The sequence below is a fragment of the Aedes aegypti genome, chromosome 2 (assembly GCF_002204515.2).
Source record: "Aedes aegypti strain LVP_AGWG chromosome 2, AaegL5.0 Primary Assembly, whole genome shotgun sequence".
NCBI lineage: Eukaryota > Metazoa > Arthropoda > Insecta > Diptera > Culicidae > Aedes > Aedes aegypti.
The window spans coordinates 366,687,228-366,705,506 of NC_035108.1; the positions used below are offsets into that span (position 1 = coordinate 366,687,228).

The following is an 18,279-nucleotide window of genomic DNA, read 5'->3' on the forward strand; positions in this document are numbered from 1 at the left end:
ACCCGACTACTATGTCTCTATTCGTCGCTGGCTGAACTGTCAACAAAATAAGGCGAACGTGGTAGTTGCAATCCTCGAGCAACAAAATATATAATCAAACTTATCAATATGACGTAAATAATTGATATCTGCCGTATAAACGACAGTACTGAATGATTAAAGCATGGAATGTTGAGTTCGAAAGGGTTTAAAATATTATTATTGCATTTTTCATGGGCCAAGATATTTCTAACTAGTCGATACTCACCAACACTACCCGCTAGCATTGGCAATGAAAGCAACGTGCATACAATCAAAGCAAACCACGTGCCTTTTTCATCCCTCTGGTGATGGGTTCTGAAAATAAATCCAGCATGGTATAATCGAGGGGCTCCCCAATGGTTGTTTCCTTTTCTTCTTCTCTCTGACTTTATCAGGTAATATATTTAAAGATAGGGCATTATCTACTTCCAGTAATCTATTGTTTAACATCCAGGTGTGATAACAATTCACAAACAAACCCCATCCACCGTCCCCTCGGTTGCGCACCAACACAAGCCTCGCCAAAGTGCCTCACGCGCTTTTGCTCTGACGTTTGTCCAACATCATCATCGTCTCTCGCGTCATGGAAAACGATTCGCGTCTAACAGAGCAGCGCCTAAGCACTTGACACTCGCGCGAATCTTTGTCCCTCATTATTGCCAGTAGTGCCAGTTTACGTCTTTCGCTTCGTTCCTTACATAATGAAATAGTGATGGTCAAACTTGACCCAGTTGAAAATCATTCTAGCGCGAGTTCCTTCCCGTTGTCTGTGCAATAGTATTTACCAGGATGCTGTTCTGGACGAAAATCTCGATCGGTGCTGCTGGTGTTGTGCTCGCTAAAGGCAGTTGGAGGCAGTGTTCTTGTGCCTTGGCCAGGCGATTATACAGTCAGCAGAGCAAAGCTTCGGCAGGACAATCACCGCTGGATGTGTTGGACGAGAAAATCGCTCGCAATGAAATTCAGCCCGATGACCATCAGAAGCGAGTGACGGCGGCCTTGCAAATTGTGTACGACAGTATTCAGGGCTATAGCCCTCCGAAGCCGACCAGTGGACTGGGGAAATGGTTCAGCTTCGGGAAAAAGGAACCCAAGGTGCAAGCTCCCAAAGGATTGTACATCTACGGTAGTGTTGGTGGGGGAAAAACCATGCTGATGGATATGTTCTACGACTGCTGCTCGGTGAGTTTGTGTTGTGGGGGTGGAGAGGGTTGGGATGGGGTGTAGCGTTAGCGAGGCAAGGCAAGCAGCTGATGTGGTGACGTTAGAAAGGTGTGTGTTTTGCGAATGCGGTTGTTAATTCATTGATATGAAGGAGATAATATATCCTGAAAAAAATAATATATTATTTTATTTTCCTTTCTTGTTCAGATAAGAATTTTGAGGACATGATAAATAAACTCAACGATTGAGTTAAAATGCTTTTGTAATGATTTTTTCAACAACTTTTTATTGCACTTATGAGAACTACTAAAACAGAACTAGGGCAAACGCTCCCTTAGTGGAGGTAGCTCCAATAGTGGAGTTAGTGTGTTTTGGCATGTTACGCAGTAATAAATGATTAATGTGATATTTTTCTGTGATGTACGATGTGAAAATTGTTGAACATTCACCGTGGAACTCCCAACAACCGGGACTTGCGTAAGAAAAGAAGAACACACTCAAGGTTAACGAAACTAGTAACGACGATTTATTAACTAGAACAAAGTTGAACAACTTAACTTTAACCGCAAAGAATCTCAATCTCGATTATCTCTCACAAGACTACAACAACACTCGTGTAAGCGCGCGAACTCAATGACGTTTCTGATCTTTAGGGGTCGAACACTTATCGCATACCGATTCATCTTTAGTAAAGGGCGAGACACTACAAATCCTTCAACACTCCTCCTTCGTGTCGATGCTATTTACTCCTCCTGAACCAAGTCAAGCTACTTCTGTGGATTTTAATCTTTCCCGTTCAATAATTACTTAGGCCTCTTTAACATAAAACAAGCCGCCACGTCGTTCACCAGACAACAAAACATGTCCATCTTTACAGATTTTGCAACTTCTGGGACTGAAGCTAACTGTATACCCTGCTTCCAACATTCGACTAACAGAAATTACATTTACAGCCAATCCAGGTACATACAAAACGTCTTTTAACTTTACAGCAACCCTCTTGCCATTAACATCAAACCCTGAAAATGTACTGGTTCCGACTGCTTTCACTTGTAGCACCTTGCCATCAGCAAGAACAACTTCGTCGCAATGTGGCATCATGTTCTTCAGCTGTGCAGTCGATCCAGTCATATGGTTTGTACTCCCGCTGTCAATCAACCATCCGTTCGAACTCTCTGAAGCTTTGATTTTTGTAGTGAAGCAAACGTTGCGTCTGCTACTTTCACGTCCTGAATTCGACGATTCTCCGCCTTCCATCCTTGGTCTATTATCTGCATCGCCTCTTCTCACTGCATACAACTTCGGGCAATCTCGACGGAAATGCCCCTCCTCGTGACAATAAAAACATTCACGCTTCGTGATTCTGCCAGCAACCCAAACACCATCTTGACGCTGCATTGCCACCCGATGTGCTTTGTCATTTCGATCCTCGAGTTCCATATTACGCTCACATCTGCGTCGCCATTCGTCCAATAGCTTACCTTTAACGTACTCGAGCTTTAAATCCTCTTCCGAGCGACCCTCCAATGCGGTTATCAGAGGATTGTATGTTTCCGGCAAACTTGAAAGCATTATTGCCACAACCCAGTGCTCTGCCAGTCTTTCTCCCATGCCATTCAACTTATGCACAAGCTCTACTGCTTCCTTCAAATGTTCCGACATGTCGCCCCCTTCGTCTAAACGCATAGAACACAGCTTCCTTAACACGTGAATCTTGTTGCATAGGGATCCACGCTCATGATAACTCTTCAGTCTCGACCACATCTCGTTTGCCGTTTCAGCACCAATCACATGCGCCAACTGACTATTGTCGACCGCTAACCCAATAGTTGCTCGAGCGGATGCATCCATCGTGATCCAGGATGCGGCAGCATTTTCCGGCTTAGCTTCACTCACCACTGACCATAAACCTTCTTTCACCAACAACAGTTCCATCCGGAACTTCCAACTGGCCCAATTTGTATTGTTGAGGCGCTCCATAACAATTTTGGTATCACTCATCTTCAGTAGCAAACAATTCGTCTGAGTCAGGTCACAAATCAAACGCACAAAAAGCAACTACTAAAACATCGAATATACTTCCGCAACACTTTAGTTCTTCTTCTTCTTTATACTGGGCACAAAACCTGTTGAACATTCACCGTGGAACTCCCAACAACCGGGACTTGCGTAAGAAAAGAAGAACACACTCAAGGTTAACGAAACTAGTAACGACGATTTATTAACTAGAACAAAGTTGAACAACTTAACTTTAACCGCAAAGAATCTCAATCTCGACTATCTCTCACAAGACTACAACAACACTCGTGTAAGCGCGCGAACTCAATGACGTTTCTGATCTTTAGGGGTCGAACACTTATCGCATACCGATTCATCTTTAGTAAAGGGCGAGACACTACAAATCCTTCAACAAAAATGATATAAGTAATCGAATTATATTCATGGAATATAACCGTAAAACTATTTAGAACAATTATTTTGTTTAAAATTGTTGCTCCTTTGCACCTATAGTGGTGAATCAGTACCCATAGTGGAGGGTCCCATAAAAAATTAATGGATTGCGCCACTAAAGGATCCATTCTTAAAACACACCTCCACTAAAGGAACAGTGTTGCTATTATTGGTGCAAGGTTTTTTGAAGGGAAATTTCAAATGAATCGTGATGTTTATACATTTGAATGATAGAAGGATTTGAAATCTATCGACTGATGCATTAATATCATATATTTTATGATTCCATCATCGTGTTTTAGCAGTTCTCCACACCACTAATGATACATTTGCCCTATTGCTGGAATTCATCAATAATATAATTAAGGTGCTCATGAGAACTATCTAAAGACCTTCCTTGAAATATGTATGGATATATTCTTACAGTATTGACAGATTGTTATTTTAGTAAACTACTCTAACAATAAATTCTACTATTTTTGCAGGATTATTTGTTAATATTCCGAGATGAAATTCTGGTATAATTCCTTGCAGAGGAGAGCTTAACAAGGCTGGCAGCTGCTAGACAGCAAAATAATAGTGACTTTAGTGATTAAAATGATCAAAAAAGATATCAAATACCGTTTTGAATCATATTACAAACATTTAAGGCCTCAATGAAGTATAACTCTTCAAACACAATTTAAAATAAATCATTCTGTACGATTTCGAATAGATTTCGAATTTTCGGCGAAGATTTTGATTCCGCAACATGAATAACCTTAAATAAATAGAAATGTGTCGAATTTGGATTATTCTTATCGAAATAATCAATTTTTGCCTCGAAATCAAGCTTTTATGTACGGAAAAAATTAAACATCTGGTGTTAAATGTTTCCCATACAAAGAAGAGAGTGTCCGGAATTTTAAACTGGTGGTGAAAATTCAGAGAGAATTCAATTCATCATCATCAAAATCTTCTACAGACTTCCTTTACCTTTGAGTCGCATGACCGATATAACCATAAAAAATAATATAAAACAATCACGATCGATACTTTCTCTATATATCTTGACAGTTATTCGTCCAAGACACGACATGATGGCTCAATTTTACAATTTTATTCATTAAAATACGATATGTATGCAGCATCATTATATATTGGTATTATATCTATAGTTTCAAATATCCAATGTCAGATGGAAGAAAAATTCTGAAAATTCTAAATCATCCGTCGGATTCAGATAACAGTACTTTCGATAAGCTTTCGTTTATCGACCGGATTACCGTTTAGCTGTTGAGATTTCACTGATAGATCGACTGTAAGGTTGATTTTGGAAAAAAATATCTGGCTTTTCAGTCTATTTTAACAATTTAAAACAACTGTATGGTTTCTTTCTCCAACGTTTCGGTCCTTATTGGACCTTTATCAAGGACAATAAGGACCGAAACGTTGGAGAAAGAAACCATACATTTGTTTTAAATTGTTGAAATAGACTGAAAAGCCAGAAAATTTTTCCAAAAGTTGAGATTTCAGCAAACGAACTACAGACATTGGTGATTTCTCGCGTTCAGTATCATAAGAGCGCATCTTCTTTTTTTCTCCTTGGCATTAACGTCCCCACTTGGATAGAGCCTGTTTCTCAGCTAAGTGTTCAATAAGCACTTCCAAAGTTATTAACTTAGAGCTTTTTTTGCCAAAGTTTCTATTTTTGCCTTCGTATATCGTATGGCAAGTACGATGATACTGTTTGCCCAGGGTAATCAAGGAAATTTCCATTAAGAAAATATCCTGGACCGGCCGGGAATCGAACCCAGACAGCTTCCCATCAGGATTTCTTTTTTAATTAAATCCCCGGAAGAATTCCTGGAGAAAATCTCCGGAGGAATTCCTGGACGATATTCCGGTATTTCTAATGGAAGTCCCCCCCCCCCCCCAAAATTCCTGGAGAAATTTCCCGGAGGAATTCCTGGAAAAAATCTCTGAAGGAAATCCAAGAAGGAATAACCGGAATAAATCTCCTGAAAAATTCCTGAAGGTAATCTCCGGAAAAATTCTCTGAGAAATCCCTGAAGGAATTTCTCGAAAAAATCCCCTGAGGTATTTCTTAATGAAATACCCGGAGAAATTCCTGGACGAATTTCTGGATGAAATCTCCGGAGGAATCGCTTTTGGAAAGCCCTTGAGGTATTCTTGGAGAAAATCCTCAGAGGAATTCCTAGAAGTAATCCCAGGATTAATTTTTCTGAAGAAAAATCGCCTCAGGAATTTCTTAATAATATCCCCGGTTGAATTCTTGGAGGTAATCCTCAGAAAAATTTCTGGACGAAATCCCCGGAGGAATTTCTGTTGGAAATTACCTTAAAAATTTCTGGAGAAAATTCCGGAGGAATTCTTGCTAAAAATCTCCGCAGAAATTCCTGGAGCAATTTATGGAGATCGTCTTTGGCAGTGGCGCGGGGAGTGGGTAGGACAAGTAGGATATGTGCTTCGCACAAGAACACCTGGGTAGGGCGGTCAAAGGATTGTCCTATCAGCGATTAAGAATAAACTGAAAATCAGTAGAAAACTTGAAAAAAATAAATTCAACTATTTATCATCTGTTCAATATATCAATGTCATTCTTATTCTTATGGAGAATTTAAGACACTATGGGGGTTTTTATTGTTTTCTTATGCTAATTGAAGCACGAGCCCCAAAAAGTTCAAACTCGGGTAAAGAACCTTTGAGAATATCTGTGAAGAAAATCATGAGAAAACTGTTAGAATTGTTATGAGAAACTTCTTTAACCGTTAGAAAAAAAAAAAAAAACAAATAGAGTAATCCTTATGGCATTTCGGAATCAATCAATGGATGGTTTTTTTAAATATCTACGCTTGTTCTTAGACAAATTGCCGTCAGCATTCCTGGAAGAAATACTTGAAAAGTTTCTGGAACATCCATAGAGAATTAATATAGAATTCTTGAGGAATATTCGGTAGAAGTAATGGATTTAACTACGATCAGTTGCATCGTTTTATCCCACTGCTATCTTGTAGCATTATTTGTTAAAATACATTTAGAGCAGACTATCAAGATTTTCTGAATGATTTTGTTTTGAAACATTTTTTAATAATCTTCAGTTTCACCTTAAAACTTTTGTAATTAGCCAGGTCGCTTAGGTGCGAAGAAAAAAAAACTACGCAAATTAACAGAAGTTTTGCTGTTCATCCGTTTGTTATTTGTTATTAAATGAATTCAATTGGTTGTAAAGGCAAACAATTTGATCTAGTCTTGTCGAATTTGTTTAATAAATTGTTTGGAAAGGGTTTAAATATAGAGGATATTCTTTTTTTGAATCTGTTTGTTCCTTTTGCAAGCATACATTGAATCCTGCTGCAAAATTGTACAGGCTCCACAGACTATGATTGGCTCTTCAAGAATTTCGTCTAGTTCGAGTAGAAGCTTCAGGAATTATCATAGTGATTTTATTTAGGATACTTTCAGGGTCTCCTAGAGAGAAATTCTTCTAGAAATTTTCCTCAGGTATTATTTTTAAATTTTACCAAGACTATTCAAAAATTTCCTCCAGATAGTTTTTACTAATCCTTCATCCGAATTTTCCAGTCTTACTCTAGGAGATCTTCCGAAGATTTCTAGGGAATTTCTTTCAACAAAGATTTATTTCGTAGTTTGTTTTTTTGTTTTTGAAAAAATAGCTTAAGGGTTGTTTTTTCCAACAAAGTCTGCAAGAATTCTTCTGCCTGTTCATATGAATTTCTCTAAAAATTCAACCACGTTTCCGCTCAGAAATCCAAAATTCCTTAATGAGTTATTTGAATAATTCATTGTTTGTTTCTAGGAATTTCTCCAGCGTTTCAATCAAGTATTCCTCCTGCAGTTTATCCAATTATTTCTTCGAAAGTTTCTAAAAAAATCCCATGCAAACTTCAAAACTTTGTTTAAATTTTTACTACAGATTTTTTTTCAATAACTCCTCCTATCATTCCTGCACAAAGTTCTTCTGTTCAATGTTTTTTCGAGCAATTCCTTTAGAAAACCCTGCGGAATACTATCCCAAGATTCGATTGATTTTATCTATGAAAGATTGACAGATTTTATCTCTGAAAGCTTCTAAAACTTCTTCGAAAATCCGGAGTTCTTTCAGAGATCCTTTACAACTAACACAAGTCATCAGAGGTTACTTTAGGATTTTCTTTAGAAATGCCCTATGGATTTATAATCTTTTGGAGTTTTCTGTAGGACAATTTCGTTGAGGAATCGTCAGATGTATTCCCGTAGAAATTCGTGGTGGAATCCAGGGACGAATCCTAAATCCCTCTGTAAGCACTCCTGGAGGATTCCCCGAAGGAATTGCTGAATGAACTGACGGAGGAATGGCTTAAAAAGAATAAATATTGTTTAAAAAGTAGGAACTAGAGACGGTGACTGTATCAGCGAGAAACATCCGAACTGGTAAACAAACATGTGTCAACCCTGTTTTAGAACAGCTTAAATCTTGGTTCAAAAATGTACCACGTAGATAGCCTGTTCCAAAAGAATAGACCAGAAAACTGGTACAAAATAAATTTAAAACATCATTTGCAATACCGGTGCAAGCTTCAATTATTAACATGGTCCTAAAATCTGGAACCAACCAGTGATTTGTACCACCGGTGAAGTTGCCCTTATACATGCTTTTCCAACAAGAAAATCCTAAATATTTTAAGCACACTCAAAACAAGAGCTAATACAAATATAGAATAATATCGTTATCTATACAAAAAGAATTAGGTTCGCTAATACAGAAGATTATGACAATAATACAGAAAATTTGATGGTTGGGGATTGAATGCAAATTATATGCATATATAACGAAAAAATACTTCAATTTTATATTGAGGACAGCGTGACGAAGCTCAAATGGGTAGCTTTTGTAATTAGCCATGGGTTTGATTCACAGCCCCCACTCGCATCAAATAACAACTTCGTCAATCCGCTTAAAAACGACACGAGTTCTATTCGTCCAACACCATGCCTGTTTGGAAGTGGACTGACAACCCAAGCAACCAATAACCCATCTCTTCGCCTTTTTAGTCTAATAGAGCTATCATACGGCTAATATATGGCATTCCAGGTGTATAATAGCTCTATATGAGCACGAAGGGCGAATTAGAGTGCTCTTTGTTAACTTGGGAAGTGACAACTGACCCTCTTCTGAACGACATACTTTCAAACAAACTCGGCTAACACGGAACTCGATCAACGGAATTAAACAATGGACTTCTATCTGGACTGAGAAAACTGCATTACGTAGTCTTTCATGTTTCAATGCAAGTAGAGTGCAAGAGAGGCAACGTTAGATCTGATCCAAAAAGAAATATGTTCGATAAAGAAGCATACGATTTTCTTACTAATGTGTAATTGCATAATCGATCTCGTTATGCCAAACCTGGCCAATAGAGCTCATTGTTGAGAAAGTAGAGAATGAAAAAAAATGAATATTCTTGAAATACAGTCAACTCTTTCTCACACGATATTTTGTATCTCGATATCGTGTTAGAGTTGGCTTTCATGGCTATCTCGATATTCCCTTGGACCTCATTTGCACTGGTTTTGTGTTTTATAACTCGCTACCTCCCTAACTCGATGGTCCCTTCAATATCGAGTTATGGAGAGTTGACTGTACCACAATTATAAATGTCCGAACTTGTTGTTCTCATTACTCGTCAAACAGATAGACCGCAAGCGGCGCGTCCACTTCAACTCGTTCATGACCGACGTGCACTCGAAGATCCACGAGATAAAATCGAGACAGGTGCGTGACGTGAGCAACACCAAACCGCAGCCATTCGACCCGATCAAACCGGTCGCGGAAATAATCACCCAAGATTCGTGGCTGATATGTTTCGACGAGTTCCAGGTAAGTAGAGCCAATCCCCCAAATAATATAAGGGTTGTGGTTGTCGGGCAGCACTTCATCAATTCATGACACGCCCATGACACGCGACCTTATCAGTTGCGAAGCGCACGATTGATGATGCATGCCAATCATTTGCAGGTCACAGACATTGCGGATGCGATGATTCTGAAGCGTTTGTTTACCTATTTGTTCGATAGTGGAGTTATTGTGGTAGCAACAAGCAACCGAGCCCCCGACGATCTCTACAAAAATGGGCTGCAGCGCAGCAACTTTGTTCCCTTTATCGGGGTGCTGAAGAATCACTGCCGGGTTGTTACGCTGGACAGTGGCGTGGATTACCGGACGGCAACACTCAAAGGAGAGGGCATGCACTATTTCGTGTGAGATAATGTGGTATACCTTGTTCGTAAAACAGTTCTAATACGATTTGCTAACTTTCAGAAAATCTCAAATGGATGCCGATGGAGCCATGGATAAACTCTTCAAGGTCCTGTGCTCGCAAGAGAACGACATGATTCGCCCGAAAACGTTCACCCATTTTGGGCGCAACATTTCCTTCGCCAAGACCTGTGGACAGGTGCTGGATAGTACATTCGATGAGCTATGTGATAGGGTAAGTATTGATTCTGAGATTCATATTATTTCATGAAAGGTGCAGTTTAAGAGCTTAATTCATCTGTTTTTAGCCCCTCGGTGCATCGGATTACATTCAGATATCGCAGTTCTTCCACACCGTACTTATCAGGGATATTCCGCAGTTAAATCTGAAGCTGAAATCCCAAACTAGACGATTCATTACGCTGATTGACACCTTGTATGACAATCGAGTTCGGGTGAGTAACAAACTGTGAAATCGTGATCCGTAACACTTCAAGTTAGTTTGTTTATCGCCTACTACCATAGCTGTGACTGTATCGGGGGATAACAGTCCATGATGTCTTCGGGGCTGTCCTCCGCTGCTGCTGTTTATCAAACATATTAAAACTTACGATACCGTTTTGATTCATATTACGGACAGCTTCGAATTCCGGACAATCTACTTTGTATGGGAAACATTTCACACGAAATGTTTCAATTTTTGCCGCTCAAAAGTTCTCAATTTCGAGGCTCGTTTTAGTAAACTTTTTCCATAAATATCTTTGAAAATTTATAATGCCCAACTACCTTAGATGCCTCTTTAGTGATTCGACGATTTCAATTGATAATTTGACTGTTCCATTTACGATTATCATGAGCTGTTCGGGATTCGAATCAAAGTGTCCGGAATATGGGGCAAAAGTAAGGAAGCGTCCGAAATAAGAATCATTAAAAGGCCACACATTTTGATTTATTTAAAAATCAAGTTTTGCTGAGATTCATTTAGAAAGTTGGTTGAAGATTTCTGTGGATAGTTTACTAAATTGCTATAGAAAGTTCGATAGCAATTCATTCGGCAAATCTGTCGGATATTTGCCAACATTTGTTATAATATCCCGGCCAGAAAGGTCAGTCCAAAGTCTTTTTTAAGGTGAAGATGAATCGAAGCCATACCTCAAATTTTCAAGAGCACAAATCTGGAGAAACGTTGAAGCAGAAAACTTGATCGATTGGTAACTACCGAGAAACTAAACATTACATATATATTTTGCAATTGGATTAAATGAACAAATTGATGTGAAATTTGCGAAAAAGTTTCACGTCTTCTAGGTGATAATCGAACTCACGAATGCCACTGAGTCCCAGGATTTCCCAATCAGACTATGTTTTTCTATATGACAGTGATTCCCAAAGTAGGCAAATCTACCCCTCTGGGGGCGATTTTCAAGCCCAAGAGGGCGTAAAACTGAGTTTGGGGGCGAAAGAAAGTGCTAGTATATGTGAAACTGAGAACAACGACTCATAACATGCGTAGAAGGCAATTGAAAAATTACCAAATTCACATCTTTCTTTCTTTATACATCTGAGCATTCAATTTTCAAATTATGTAAGGCAAAACTTGACGATTGTCAAAGACAAAATGAAGTGCAATCTTTTCTCCTTTAGCTGTTATCAGAATTTAGTTAAAGAATTTCCCATACTAAAACGATTTTTTGGACGTGATGGAACCTCGTGATTTCATCGTTATTACGATGCATGTACAGCTTTTTTATACTGTAGCTCAGCGATTTTAGTCATATTGGTTAACCAAATGATAAAGATGGTGTACATTCATTGCCGTTACTTCAAATGAAATATGAGTAAGGAAATTGGGTAGCAGTGACTTATAGTCTTGATAAAACAGTGTGAAAAATCATAGACAGTGAAAATCTCATTGTTTTTCATTTCACAAGAAATTTTCCCCTCTTTTCAAAATAGGCTATTGCACATTGGTCGGAAAAAAGTGAAGTTTGGCCAAAACTATTTTTATCGCCTTAATCGATGAAATATGTAATCTGAATATGTTCTTTGGCGTTTTTGTTGTTTCTGAAGGGGTTATTCATAAATTACGTAACTTTGAAAAAAAGATTTTTTTTTAAATTAAAATTGTTATCAAACTGAACTGAAAGCACAAATTCTGTTTATATTTGATCGAGTTTGATCAAAATGTGTATGAATAGTGGTAATATATATTTTAAATAAACTTTGTATGAAAAATATCGTATATATATATATGTAAAATATTGAACTATTCAAATAGCTCTAACTTGCAAATCAGCAAATTTCTGCAAAAATTTTGAAGGATTTTTGTGAGATCTAAAGATGCTTTTTGATGTGCAATATTCGAAATGGCGGCGACATGACGCGACAAGAGTTGTTTTTCATGTTCAAAATCATCAAAATTACTAAAGTGTAATATTGAATAGTAATAAAACTTCAACCAAATATTTTTTTTCCATCCTCTTGCTCGATAAAAGTGTTGAACCATAAGCTTTCAGATAGGGGGTAACTTTGGGGAAATATTGCATTCCTAAATTATAAATTTTGTGCTTTATTTTATAGTTACATTTTTCAATTTTTTGACTTCAGCCGGTTTTCCGTCATAAAAGTCATAGAAATTTAAATTTTAGTTCAATTTCAGTTAAGGATCATAATAATATAACACATGAAGTATATTTTAAAATTGAAAAAATCATGAAAATCTCAAAAAAGTTTTTGGTAGTTTTGGCCGCCCCATTATATGGAGCCCAACCATTGTGTATTGTTTGAAATATTGCAATATGTATAACATATGGAAATCATAATTCCGTTTGGGTTCCGTAATATTATCTAATTGACTCCAATCTAATTCCACAACACAATACTCTACAATTATCCATCTCAAAGTACTATACTTTTGGGGTAATGACCCATTCGGGTTAATGGCATTTGGGGTAGTGTTAAAGAGTATTAGTGGCTTTTTGTTGCAAATAGTGACTGTTTAATGATCAGGTCGAAAAAAAGTGTCAAGTCCAGCCCTGCACTTTGGAAGAATCAGCCACAACGTAAACATATGGTCTGTTGTCGATCGCCCGTTTACGAAACCGGCTTAATAACATACCACAAATTTGCTTGCTAGAGGTGATAGACGGTGGAAGATTAGCTATGGGAAAGCACATTACACACCAAAAAAATCTTAGATTTACACGTAACGTAATATTAGCCTCAATCATGCAAAGCCATGTCTCATGTATTATTCAATGATAAAACCTATGAACACATATATCATATACAACATTGTTACCAAAATAATATTGAACGCGAAACGTCTTCACTCGAAGAATGTTGCATGCAAAACGGCACGGTTTACATGATTTTCTCGCTGAAAATTCAATCATAAATAATGCACATGGAATGACAAGCCGTCGATCCATCCATGTGCATTATTTTTGACAGAATATTCAGCGTAGAATCATGTAAACCGAGAATTCTTGTTTGCAATTTCACTTTCAAGATGCAAGAAAGCATGCAACATTGGCGAATGTTGGATGGAAGATCATGAAATGTTTCAGTTTCACTCAAATTTGCAAGCATTATCGAATGCAACGAGACAGTTTACATTAATTATCGTTGAATGTTCAGTTGCAACTCGTTTTACATGATTATCATAAAAAATTACGTGCCATGTAAATTTGAGAATTTTTTGCTGTGTATAGTGATAGCTCAACACTGCTCATGTTCGCATAGCCGACGTAAGCGCCAATATGATCAAAATTCTTTGCTACGCATTCTTTAACACATGCACCAACTTATCCGAATAACATACAGTTTGTCAGGTGTTTGGTCGGATATTTTAGCGTATAAACCAGGCTTCTATGACAGTGACCAAGTGTTTACGTCAATTCAATTATATAATCGTTCATGAAAAACACAGTGTTTCTTCGGATAAAATGATGTACCGTTTTGATTCATATCACGGACACTTAAGGCCTCAGTGAAGTATGACCCAGCTTGGGCCGTACAAAATAAATCATTCTGTATGATTCCTTAGCGTTATCGAGCGTTGGAAGCCCTTAACCTTCGGATGGTGGGTAAAGAATACGCGTCCGCAACTTGAATAATTTTAAATAAATCAAAACGTGTGGCCTTTTCATGATTCTTATTCCGGACGCTCCCTCACTTTTGCCTCATATTCCGGACGCTTTGATTCGAATTACGGACAGCTCATGATAATCATTAATGGAACAGTCAAATCATCAATTGAAATCGTTCAACCACTTAAGAGACGTCTAAGGTAGTTGGGCATTATAAATTTGCAATGATATTTATGGAAAAAACCTAATAAAACGAGCCTCGAAATTGAGAACTTTTGGACGGCGAAAATTGAAACATTTCGTGTGAAATGTTTCCCATACAAACGAGAGTGTCCGGAATTTGAAGCTGTCCGTAATATGAATCAAAACGGTATGGAACCGGAAACACAAAAACGCATTTTCCCAACAATGATAGTGCTAGTTCTCACATTCTAACTTGTTATCCTTTTGTTTATTTGGTTTCTAGCTTCATCTGATTTTGCTTAATGAAGCGTTTGATGAGGAAAAGCCGATTTGAGTAGACCAACAACACGCGTGTGTAACAATGCGTGAAATACTTCGTTATATCTTGCAGATATGAAACGGATTGGGTCATGGAAGCCATATACTGCACGGCGTGGCTCAAGCTGTAGAAAGTTGTGCTGGCATTGAAATCTTTCAGGAGCATAGATGTTCAACCGTCCTAATATTTCAGTAGAGTCGACCGATGAAATCGGCCTTTCTAAAATGTAAACCACATTCGTTTGACATATCTTCAAAAATCAAACGAGAAGAAATTTTTACTTCCACGGTAAACGCAGGATGGTCAGCATCAAGAGGAACTAAAGGTTCAACGGTCTCTAATAATTCACATTGGTTTAATATAGATTCAGTGACCAGGGCTAAATCAAGAATGCGCCCGTTTTGATTAACAATTCCATTGATTTGATTTAAACCGCCTAGACTGAATCCATCAATGAGTCGAAATGTGTGATTCTAATGGATTGATTTTCAAACGATTGTGTTGTTGAATAGTTCCAAACAAGCGCTGATTGATTATAGTCACCGAATAAGAAAGTGTGATCCTGTATTCCGAAATTCGATTGAATTAGCTGGATTGACTCAGCATGTCTGGATATACTTGGCATGTCGTTCTTGCGATCAGGAGGCAGATAAATGACGCCAACGCTTATTTTCTGCTCAAGAAAACTCAGCACTTCCCATAATTGTTCGAGAGAGCTATCGACAGGAGTAGGGTCAAGAATACAGTTCAAACCAGAGGATATAAGTACCCCGCCACCTTTACATTTTCTGCTATTCAGCGTGCTATGATCGTTTCTAAATACGGTATAACAATCTCCAAAAAGTTGCGCGGGATAGATCTTATCGTCGAGCCACGTCTCTGTAAGCACGATGATATCATAATGCAAATCTGCCACAGCCAGGAAAAAATCATCGATTTTTGTGCGCAAACCCCGAATATTCTGATAGTAAAAACGCATTTTTTTATAGCTGGTTGGTGGAGAAACGCTGATGTTCGACGAAAGAGCTGCACTTGGATGGGAATCACTAAACTTTTTTTTTATCTTTATTAACGAGATTTTTAGCCCTAGGCTAGTTCATCTCGGGATCACTAAACTGATGTCCAGAATCCACATCAGTCGAAGACGACAGTTCGCTTTGCATTATCTGAAACATTTGATCTGGACCAACTAGCTCTTGGTGCTGATGTCCTGTATCCGAAGTGGCAGCATCTATTGGAAACGTCGTTTTCTCGGAAGCATTAGGGAAATAAAATTTGGTGTGCACAACATGGCATATTACTCCATTTTTCACTCCTCTGGTAGCTGGTTTGTATCCCAGACAGTGTCTGCATATTTCAATATACAGTCAACAACGCCGATCCTCAGTAGGCTCCGTCATCGTTGAATTCTTCTTTGTGTGAATGTTTGTTTGACAATACATGCACGAATCTGGTAGAACGTGCATTCAGTTTTTCAATTACTTTTGCTACACTAATTCTCATCCACTACTGACATTCAAATTCAATTTCACTAGTGAAAAAAATCATTTCCGTTAGAATACCCCACAAAACATCCGCAAATTGCAAAAGTTGTATTTTTTTTATTAACAGACAATCATGATTCATCAAATCAAAGGGGCCCAGATAGCCGTAGCGGTAAACGCGCAGCTATTCAGCATGACCATGCTGAGGGTTGTGGGTTCGAATCCCATTGGTCGAGGATCTTTTCGTAAAGGAAATTTTCTCGATTCCCAGGGCATAGAAGTATCTTCGTACCTGCCACACGATATACACATGCAAAAATGGTCAATCGGCAAAGAAAGCTCTCAGTTAATAACTGTGGAAGTGCTCATAAGAACACTAATCTGAGAAGCAGGCTCTGTCCCAGTTGGGATGTAACGCCAGAAAGAAGAAGAAGCATGATTCATCAACTGGAGGCATCACATTGCCGTTTTCTTACACCAGTAATATAAAATTCATTTGTAATTTTTTATATTCAATTTTCAATTTCAGTGCCTCTAGGTGAAACTGAATTTTGAAATGACACCAACAGTGGGTGAAACTGAATGTGTGCGTGTGTTGCACCCACTCTCTTTCTCGTCGCATTCGCACTCGAAGTCAGATTGGCTTCTTGCTAGCGGAGTTTGTTTTTGTTCGTTTTCGCACTGATCGGGTTTTTTTTTTTTTTTTTTTAATCTTTATTAGAGGAATCTATGACAAAAGGTCGAAAGACAAAAGGTCGAAAGGACAGAAGGTCGAAAGACAAAAGGCCGAAAGGACAAAAGGTCGAAGAACAAAAAAGAAGGGACAAAAGGTCGAATATCTTTTTTCAAAGAAGGAAAAATTTCCCACCATGCAAATCATTTTCGACCTTTTGTCCTTTCGACCTTTTGTCTTTCGACCTTTTGTCCTTTCGACCTTTTGTCTTTCGACCTTTTGTCCATAAACCTTATTAGAGTGTATTTTAACGCACTGATCCCAGATCCTGGCTATCAATCGGCAACGACTAGCAGCCAATATGTCTAGGTTCATTTTAATAAGTTCCGCTTGAATATCAATTTTCTCAGCTGTTTTTATCCTTATCCTCACGTATTGTGGGAGTTGGCATGTTTCCTTCATCCGCTGTACCGATGAAGCCATTCCTCCTGCTGCCTTGGTCTTTCGCCTCCACACCATTCAAGTGTTCATCGTAGCTACGCGTTGTGTTGCTCTCACCTTTGAGTTTCTTGTAGAACTAACAGTGTTTCTTGAGAACTGAACTAAGCCATATATTCATACTCCAACTCTTCCAGGCAACCCTTTTTATCCCGAAACAGATGCCTGTATTCGTTTCTGATTGTATCGCTCCACATTTTGATGAGTAACTTTCTGCAACATCATCGCCCGTGCTACTTCTACTCGTTTTAAACTGTTTGGTTTGACGCACCTTCGTTCCACAACCCCAATGACCCCTTATGCTGCAAGATCTCTTTGGCGTCAAATCAATCAATTACCTATTAAAAATTTGAAAAAAATGACCCGTGAAGAAGGGAGATTGCAAAATAGCTCAGAATTGTCTATCGTAATTAATTGAAAGCCCCAAGCAGAACGATCAAACGAAATCTTTTTGAAGACATTGGCCACAGCCAGAAGGATATAGGGTGGTAGAAATCAAAATGATTTTAAGTAGTCCCCTTATACAACTCTTTATAACTCGATCATTTCAATCTCTTAATTTCCAGTTGGTCGTTTCATCGGAGGTCCCGTACAAGATCCTCTTTTCGAACGAGAAACCCGAGGACCTGCACACCTCGGACGAGCATCGTATGCTGATGGACGACTTGAAAATCACCAAAGACTCCACCGACGCCAGCTCCAACATCTTCACCGGAGAGGAGGAAGTATTTGCCTTCGAACGAACCGTGTCCCGGCTGGCCGAGATGCAATCGGCCGAGTATTGGTCCCTCTGGGAAAAGCACCGATAAGGGGCGTAGTGTGTTTGTCCATAGGGTGTGCGTGTGTAATGCGCACAATACGACCACTGCTGCTGGGCAGTTACGCTTAAGAGGTGGCTTAGGCCACCTCTGAACTTAAATCACGTGTAATAGAATAACAAATTGAGGCACATTTAAAAAGGAAATGTAAATATATTTATTCGAATAAAGAAGTATCAGATGACGAAGCAGGAACGATTTATTTCAGTCCATCCAAAAGATTCCAATTGGATTTTGTTCTCATATCGCTGATGTCAAATCCCCCGGTTTAGATCACAATTTCAAGCTGGCACCTCTGCTGATACATTTACATACGTC

General features: G+C 38.6%; 1 protein-coding gene across 1 annotated transcript; it reads left to right on the forward strand.

Annotated features, from left to right (window-relative positions):
• Positions 1 to 564: 564 nt before the first annotated feature.
• LOC5577612 (putative ATPase N2B) lies at positions 565 to 18,156 on the forward strand. Its single transcript, XM_021846547.1, has 6 exons — positions 565 to 1,203; positions 9,332 to 9,517; positions 9,656 to 9,897; positions 9,959 to 10,130; positions 10,204 to 10,350; positions 17,710 to 18,156. Exons 1-6 carry the CDS (start codon positions 811 to 813, stop codon positions 17,950 to 17,952), a joined length of 1,383 nt encoding a protein of 460 aa, XP_021702239.1. The 5' UTR covers positions 565 to 810; the 3' UTR covers positions 17,953 to 18,156.
• Positions 18,157 to 18,279: the final 123 nt, after the last annotated feature.

Excerpts from the sequence above, each read along its gene's own strand:
- LOC5577612 (XM_021846547.1), top strand. The coding sequence starts at position 811 with ATGCTGTTCTGGACGAAAATCTCGATCGGTGCTGCTGGTGTTGTGCTC. Across the intron at positions 9,518-9,655 it reads TATGTTTCGACGAGTTCCAG|GTCACAGACATTGCGGATGC; the intron begins GTAAGTAGAGCC and ends AATCATTTGCAG. Across the intron at positions 10,351-17,709 it reads TGTATGACAATCGAGTTCGG|TTGGTCGTTTCATCGGAGGT; the intron begins GTGAGTAACAAA and ends CTTAATTTCCAG.